Raw genomic sequence first — 8,465 nt, 5'->3', positions numbered from 1 at the left:
ATGTGTGCCTGAAAATTCCAGGGCAGCTTCTCTGAGTTGTTCTGGCTCAGAGTCACAAACGAGATCAGCCAGGACTGCAGTCATGTGGCTGCTTGGCTGGAATTGGAGGACCGGATTCCAAGATGGCGCACTTCCATGGCTGTTGGTGGGAGGCTCGATCCCTTGTCATGTGGAGCACCCCATAAGGCTGCTTAAGTATTTTCATGACCTGGAAGCTGACTTCCCCCAAAGTAAGCAATCAAAGAGAACAAGACAGAAGCCATGATGTATTTCACGACTTACCCTCAGAAGCCAAACTCTCCATTTCTTCAATAGTGTAGTGGTTACACAAGTCAGGCCTATTCAATGGGGGAGGGAACCACACAAGGATGTGAATAGAAAAAGGCAGGGATGGTTGGGGGCCAACTTAGAGGCTGGCTACCATGCAGGGGAAGCCTAGAAGCCTTGTAGGGGTTTGTCTACCCCGCCACCATCCTCCTTTCACTTGCTACTCCTCTTCACTGAAGACCCCAAGAAGCATATCTCATTTCAGAAACCAGCAGAGATGACGACTTATAAGTCATGGAGGAAGGAAGAGGTGGATTTGAAGAGAAAGCCACAAAATAGGCAGGGTGGAGATCTCCAGTCCAAGGACCAGGTCTGGAAGACTGGAAAAACGGAACATATGACGTTTAGGGAAGGGAGACACAGCTGCCCCAAGGCTCAAGAATAAAGGGTAGCATAAGACAAGAACGCTTACCCTTGGCAGTGGAGTCACTTCTCCTTTTACAACCCCAAAGAAAGGCTGGCATCCAGTTCAGCCCTGCTTGTGTCACGTATCCTTTACTGCTCTGAGTCCTTGGGGCCTGAGAACTGGGACCCATGAATCCCGCTGCCCAGCTTCTACAGGCTAAATTGTGTCCCTCTAAATTCTTTTTTTTTTTTTTTTTTTTTTTTTTTGAGACGGAGTCTTGCTCGGTAGCCCGGGCTGGAGTGCAGTGGCCCGATCTCAGCTCACTGCAAGCTCCGCCTCCCGGGTTTACGCCATTCTCCTGCCTCAGCCTCCCAAGTAGCTGGGACTACAGGCGCCCGCCACCTCGCCCGGCTAGTTTTTTGTATTTTTAGTAGAGACGGGGTTTCACGGTGTTAGCCAGGATGGTCTCGATCTCCTGACCTCGTGATCCGCCCGTCTCGGCCTCCCAAAGTGCTGGGATTACAGGCTTGAGCCACCGCGCCCGGCCCGTGTCCCTCTAAATTCTTACGTTGAGAAACCCCCAGCACCTCAGAATGAGACTTTACTTGGAGAATGAGCATTTAAAGAAGTGATTAAGTTAAAATGAGGCTGGTTAAAGTTAAAATCCAGTGCAACTGGTATTCTTAGAAGAGGAACGTTGGGCACATAATGAAACCAGAGATGTGTATGCATGGAGGGAAGACCGCACAAGGACACAGTGAGAAGACAGCTGTCTGCAAGTCAAGAAAAGAGGCCTTCAGGAAAAACCAGGCCTGCCACCTTGATCTTGAACCTCTAGCCTCCGGAAATGTAAGAAAATAAATCCCCGTTGTTTAAACCACCTGGTTCTGTGGCATTTTGTTATGGGGACCCTAGCAAACTGAAACCCAGGGCTTCTGCATTGTTCCGGGATGTTAGCTTTTCTATGAACTAACTCCGAACCTCTGCTGTGTAATGTGTGAGAAACCAGACCCAGAGAATGCCTTTCCAGAGTCAAGGAGGTTAGATGGGTTGGGCTTCCCCAGCCAGCTGACAAGGACGGGCCGGTGGTGGATCCATAAATGCACTTGTGTGCAGCCAGAGATTGTTTCCACTCTTAGTTCCTTCGGCAAACTTCCCAACAGGCCCCAGGCCTCCTTCTGGTCTCTGAAAGCTGTTTCTAAGCTCACAGATTCTCAGGGCGATCTCCATTGCCCGACACATCCTCTCCCTAGCTGGAAACCACCTTCTGGATCCGTTCCCGCACTTCCTTTGGTCCCAAGGACAACATCATCTCAGCTACAGGAGGTCCTTGCTGAGAACAAAAAGAGCAAATATTGCCTTACTACCTTAAACTGCCTAAAGAACTGAAGCTTAGCCTCAGACTGCAGAAATTATTCCCAGGCCAGCCCCCACGCTGCTGCCTGTGTTCTGAGGATCCATGCTTGTGTTATTTCCCTGGACAAGGATGGGTCCTAGGAGCCTGTTTCTCCCCCAACCACAGCCTTTTTTTTGAGATAGAGTCTCACTCTATCACCCAGGCTGGAATACAATGATACGATCTTGGCTCACTGCAACCTCTGCCTCCCAGATTCAGGCAATTCTCGTGCCTCACCCTCCCAAGTAGCTGGGATTACAGGCGCACCACCACACCCAGCTAATTTTTTGTAATTTTAGTAGAGACAAGGTTTCACCATGTTGCCCAGGCTGGTCTCAAACTCCTGACCTCAGATGATCCACCTGCCTAGGCCTCCCAAAGTGCTGGGATTACAGGTGTGAGCCACCATGCCTGGCCTGTTTTTCCCATATTAAGTAAGCTGTTGTTAGGTCTGTTATCCCCAATAAACTGCAAACCCCATGAAGGCAGAGATTATGAATGTGTGTTTCATTCTATACTGTATCCACTGTACCTAACACAATGCTTGCACATAGTAGGTACTCAATAGTGTCTGTTGATTGACTGAATGAGGGGAGTGATCATATTTCTTTCATCCTTGTATCTTGAACATTGAGCTCAGTGCCTGCCAGGAAACAAGTTCAAAGGATCAGTGAGGGGCTCCAGGGAACAATCCAACCTGTGTCCCTGCCTTACCTGCTGTCCACTGAGGGCCACCCGGAGGAGTTTCATCACATTACTGTGCTTGGTGCCTTCCAGACCTTCTGATAGCTTCTTCAGTTCTCCACTCAGCATATCCTGAGTTAAGCTCATACCAGATCTTTCTAGAAGCCTAGAAGAAGAGGGCCAGTTTACAGGGTCTGCATGGGCCAATGGCAAGTGGGTGGGAGGAAGGGCTTCAGAAGGTTATTGATCAGCTACAGTACAAGCAGCACAACCAATGTTCAAGCCTGTTTTGAGGGAGATGAGGAAGATATTGACCACTTTCTCCCTTATCCAGGTCGGGAAGGAAAAACTACCAAGGGACCACACACAGAGAAGCCAGTGGTCACAATGCAGGGAGGTAAGAGGTGCCATAAGAGGCTTTACTCATTGCTACCTCTGTGTCATTCAATCTTTATGCCTCAGTTTTCTCATCTGTAAAGTGGGGAGAATAATAGTATCTGAGGCTGGCACAGTGGCTCACGCCTGTAATCCCAGCACTTTGGGAGGCTGAGGCGGGCAGATCACTTGAGGTCAGGAGTTCGAGACCAACCTGGCCAACATAGTAAAACCCCATTTCTACTAAAAATACAAAAATATTAGTCAAGGGTGGTGGTGGGCGCCTGTAGTCCCAGCTTCTCAGGAGGCTGAGGCAGGAGAATTGCTTGAACCCAAGAGGAGGTTGCAGTGAGCCAAGATCGCACCATTGCACTCCAGCCTGGGCGACAGAGTGAGACTTTGTCTCAAAATAAAAAAATAAATAAATAATAGTATCTGTCCTGCACAGGGATATCCTAGAGAGTTAAAAAGAGTTATAAAGCACCAACTGCCTGAACACATGATAAATACTCAGAAATAGTACTTTTTTTTTTTTTTTTTTTTGAGATGGAGTCTCACTCTGTTGCCCAGGCTGGAGTGCAATGGCACGATCTCAGCTCACTGCAACTTCCACCTTCCGGGTTCAAGTGATTCTCCTGCCTTGGCCTCCTGAGTAGCTGGGATTACAGGCGCGTGCCACTCTGCCCGGCTTATTTTGTATTTTTAGTAGAGACAGCGTTTTACCATGTTGATCAGGCTGGTCTCAAACTCCTAACCTCAGGTGATCCACCCACCTTGGCCCCCCAAAGTGCTGGGATTATAGGCATGGGCCACCATGCCTGGCCAAGTATTACATTTTATATTTGAATTTAAAAATTTAAGAAATTAGTTAAGTACATTCAAGAGCTTTGAGACATTACAAAATGATCTTAAAAGAAACAGGTCTGCTTGTAGGCATGACAAAAAAGAAACTTAGGAATAGATTTGACATAGAATGGATAATTTCTGGGAAATTATCTGAAATATAGCTTTAATATTGGTAGAGGGAGACTTCTTTGGAGACGTAGCCAAGAAGAGAAGAAATCAGAAGTCCCCACCCAGCTCCAGCAACGGTCCTGCCACCAACTTGCTATGGCTGTTCTTCCACAAATTGAAGCCTCTAGGATTCCAACGGGCCAGCAACCAACCCCCACATCCTGGCAGTCCAGCTGAGCAAGATGCTCTCCCCAAAAGCTTTAGTTTCAGGAGAAATTCTCCAATCAGTTAGAACTGGACTTGCAAAAATTTGCCCTGGCCCTGATTCTTAGTCAAGAGATGGGAATAGGCTGGGGATGAGTATATTTCACTGCAACTTCCCAGTTCCTCTCATTTTTCAAAAATATTAATTTTTTTTTTTTTTAAAGGGAAAGGATCTTGCTCTGTCACATAGGCTGGAATGCAGTAGTACGATCACAGCTCACTGCAGCCTCAAACTCCTGGGCTCAAACGATCCTCCCACCTCAGCCTCCTGAGCAGCTTGGACCACAGGCACCCACCACCATACCTGGCTAATTTTATTTTTACTTTTTGTAGAGATGGGGTCAAGCTATGTTGCTGAGGCTGGTCTCAAACTCCTGGCTTCAAGTGATGCTCCCATTCACCCTCCCAGAATACTGGGATTACAGGCATGAGCCACAGCACCCAGCCTCTCCTCAGTTATTACTGGAGATTCCAAAGCAGAGACACTGAAGAGGAACTGAGGCTGGACATCTTCCTGGTACAGATGATCTGTGATGGCAATTCTGACCCTGCCTGCTCAAACATGGTCCAGGCAACTGCATTCCAAAGTCAACTCAGTATGGACCACTACTGTCTCAGGGAACTGGGTTCATAAGTGATTTGAAGAAACAGCCTTTCAGTGCAGACAGATTTCCTTACTAACTGTCAGCACTGAAGCAGATGAGTTTCAATTTCAGACAAGGGTGATCATTCTTACTGCATCATCTCTATGTTCTGAGTGTTTGTGTTCCCCTAAATTCATATGTTGAAATTTTAACCCCCAAGGGGACAGTATTCAGAGGTGTGGGCTTTGGGAGGTGATCAGGTCATGTGGGCAGAGCCCTCATGCACAGATGAGTGCCTTTACAAAAGACACCCCAGAGAGGTCCCCCATCCCTCCACCACGTGAGGACACAGCAAAGGGCCAGAAAAGGGAAGGGCCCAGGAAGAAGGCCCTCACCAGACATCGAATCAGCAGCACCTTGACCCTGGACTTCTAGCCTCTAGACTGTGAGAAAGAAATGTCTGTTGTTGAAGCCGTCAGTCTACGTTATTTTGCTATAGCAACCCTATGGACTGAGACAATTATTAACTGGGTCACATGAGTACTGCTATTTACAAAATCCAGGAGATGAAATACTGAAGACATAAAATATAATGTGAGAAAAAAGCAGACACTCTCCCCAGTGGCACTGCAGGGAAGCAGGCTGCCGAGGAGCTGATGAAAGAATGACAGGCCCCAGGCCAGGAAAAATGGCAATTCCAGACTCGCTAGAGCTGGCCCAGAGCTTGGCATGGGAATAGAAGGGATTTCTAGTGATCTGGCAGCTCCTGAACATTTGGATATCAGCTTTCCTGACTCGAGAGGGAGTCCCAGAGCAAATCTGAAATCCAGCCTCATGGTGGAGAAAGGCAGTTATGACACTGAATCCTGGTGAATTAGAACTAATAGGCCCCGGCCAGGCACATGGCTCACGCCTATAATCCTAGTACTCTGCGAGGCTGAGGCGTGAAGATCGCTTGAGCCTAGGAGTTTGAGACCAGCCTGGGCAACATGGCAAGACCTTGTCTCTACAAAAAGTAAAAAAATTAGCTGGGCGTGGTGACCTGTGCCTGTAGTCCCAGCTTCTCAAGAGGCTGAGGTGGGAGGATGAGCCCTGAGCCACTTCCTGCAGATTGCTACATAAGGAAGAAATATAATTCCACAGGGGACGTGTGCTGTCATTTCTTTTGTCCGGTAGAGAAACTTGCCCTCTAGTTACCTGATACAGAGCCTCTGCAGGAAAAGTGGTCAGCATCGGGGAGGAGGGGCAGAAGGGGAAAGGCAGAGAGAGAAAGCGAATCTTGGTAATGGAGTACTGACTCCTGCATTAAGCTGTGCCTCCAGCAGCCCTTCTTCTAGCATCTGCAGCTACATAAGCAATCATTCCCCTCTTGCCTAAGTCAGCTTTGGTTGCATTTGTAATTGAAAGTTATTACTGTTAACAGTAAGAGTTAGCATCATCTCTCTCTTACCAAGAAGGAAAAGGAAGCTCAAATAGGTACAGTAACTTGGCCAAAGTGAAGCCGCCTGAGCAAGGTGACATAATCTGGTGAGTACATGGCAGAGCTGGGATGCAACCAGGTGGGTGCAAGCAGTGAACACAGGCCTATGTACAGGGAAAGCCCGGTCCTCCAGGTAAGCCCTGCCACCAATGAAAGCCAGTGAAGGGTCACGTTTTCACTGGCCATGAGGTTGTGCTGGGGGCCCAACAGCCTAACCTTGAAGGAAAGGGAGCCATGGGAGGGAGAGGGGGAAGGAGGGTGTGGAATCCTGAGCTCAGCCTGCGGGTACTCACCCCAGCACACGCTTGGCAATCACATCCACCTCCTCCGAGATGGTGTCCAGCTGTGCTCGACCCACCACAGGGCGAGTCCACAGATAAGAGTACACTGGGGACACCAAGTCCTGCAGGCGGCAAATGTGACCCTGGGGAAGGAGGCAGTCATTGAATGCACTAGCGACAGGGCTCTGGAAGGGAGGAGGAATTGAAGCACCCAGTAGCCCCTCCCTCAGCCTCCCAGACCCCTGACACCACACCTGTCTCAGCAGGAGGATCCTCTCCACGTAGATTGGGTTGAGGACATCCCTATTTTGCAGTTGGCTCCCAAAGGCCTCCTCCACAAGGGCCTGCAGCTTCTCCACCAGCTGGCACCTCTGGCTCTCATTGTTCACCAGCCGCTGGAGGTGCAGCCTGCGGAAGAAATCAAGGGGCTGCCCTACTGTCAACACCCCAACCCACCGAAACCATCTCTCCCCTGGGGAGAGGGTGAAGTTGGAAGAATGACATATCAGGTTCCATGAGCCCTCCCTTTCGCAAGCTAGAAGTAGAATTCTCTTTACATTTATAAAAAGAAAGAGATGTGACTAAGGTCACAAATAGCCTGAAAGTCCCAAGCAACTTGGAGACATGCTTTGTTTTTAGGGGTTTTGCTTTTGTTTTTGTTTGAGAGTCTTGCTCTGTTGCCCAGACTGGAGTGCAGTACCACAATCATGGCTCACTACAGCCTAGACCTCCGAGGCACAAGTGATCTTCCCACCTCACCCTCCCAAGTAGCTAGGCCCACAGACACATATCACCATGCTCAGCTAATGTCTTAATTTTTTGTAGAGACAGGGTCTTGCTATGGTGCCCAGGCTGGGCAACAAGCAATCCACCCAGCTTGGCCTCCCAAAGTACCAGGATTACAGGTGTGGGCCACCATGCCCAGCCACGTTTTCAGTGTTTTCAAAATAGTAGCTGACATTTTATTTTTATTTATTTATTTTTGAGATGGAGCCTCACTGTGTTGCCCAGGCTGGAGTGCAGTGGTGCAATCTCCACTCACTGCAACCTTGGCTTCCCAGGTCACCTGCCACTCAGCCCTATTGGACCTGGAGAAGCTTTTGGCCAGGTGCAGTGACTCGCTTAATCCCAGAACTTTGGGAGGCCGAGAAGGGAGGATCACTTGAGGCCAGGAGTTTGAGACCAACCTGGGCAACAATAGCGAGATGCCATCTCTACAAAAAAATATTAAAAATAATAAACTTAGCCTGGCGTGGTGGTACACACCTGTAGACAGCTACTCCGGAGGCTGAGGGGGAAGGATCACTTCAGCCTGGGAGTTTGAGGCTGCAGTGAACTGAGATGTCACCATTGCACTCCAACCTGGGTGACAGGGCAAGACCCAGCCTCTAAAATATATAGAAAGTGGCATTTTTTTTTGAGACGGAGTTTTGCTCTTGTTGCCCAGGCTTGCAGTGTAATGGTGCAATCTTGGCTCACTGCAACCTCCACCGTTCAAGTGATTCTCCTGTCTCAGCCTCCTGAGTAGCTGGGACTACAGGCACCCACCACCACATCGGGCTCTCTTTTTTTTTTTTGTATTTTTTAGTAGAAATGGGGTTTCACCATGTTGGCCAGGCTGATCTTAAACTCCTCACCTCAGGTGATCCACCTGCCTCGGCCTCCCAAAGTGCTGGGATTACAGGTGTGAGCCACCACACCCAGCCTACATCCACTCTTGAATGCCCCATTCAAAAGATGCCCACTGTTTACTGTGTGAACTTTGGCTAGTTTC

General features: G+C 48.9%; 1 protein-coding gene across 1 annotated transcript in view; it reads right to left on the bottom strand.

Moving 5' to 3' along the window:
- Positions 1–1,173: 1,173 nt before the first annotated feature.
- Positions 1,174–8,465, bottom strand: part of EARS2 (glutamyl-tRNA synthetase 2, mitochondrial) — a 32,775-nt gene continuing 25,483 nt past the window's right edge. The window contains exons 6-9 of the mRNA XM_025371182.1: positions 6,946–7,099; positions 6,704–6,834; positions 2,784–2,919; positions 1,174–2,006 (exon numbers count right to left, since the gene is read on the bottom strand). Of these exons, the coding sequence (XP_025226967.1) occupies positions 1,923–2,006; positions 2,784–2,919; positions 6,704–6,834; positions 6,946–7,099 (505 nt within the window). The 3' untranslated portion in view covers positions 1,174–1,922. The remainder of the gene's footprint in view (positions 2,007–2,783; positions 2,920–6,703; positions 6,835–6,945; positions 7,100–8,465) is intronic.

The sequence above is a fragment of the Theropithecus gelada genome, chromosome 20 (assembly GCF_003255815.1).
Source record: "Theropithecus gelada isolate Dixy chromosome 20, Tgel_1.0, whole genome shotgun sequence".
NCBI lineage: Eukaryota > Metazoa > Chordata > Mammalia > Primates > Cercopithecidae > Theropithecus > Theropithecus gelada.
The sequence above is the reverse complement of the archived record's forward strand: the minus strand, read 5'-3'. Positions and strand labels throughout refer to the sequence as shown.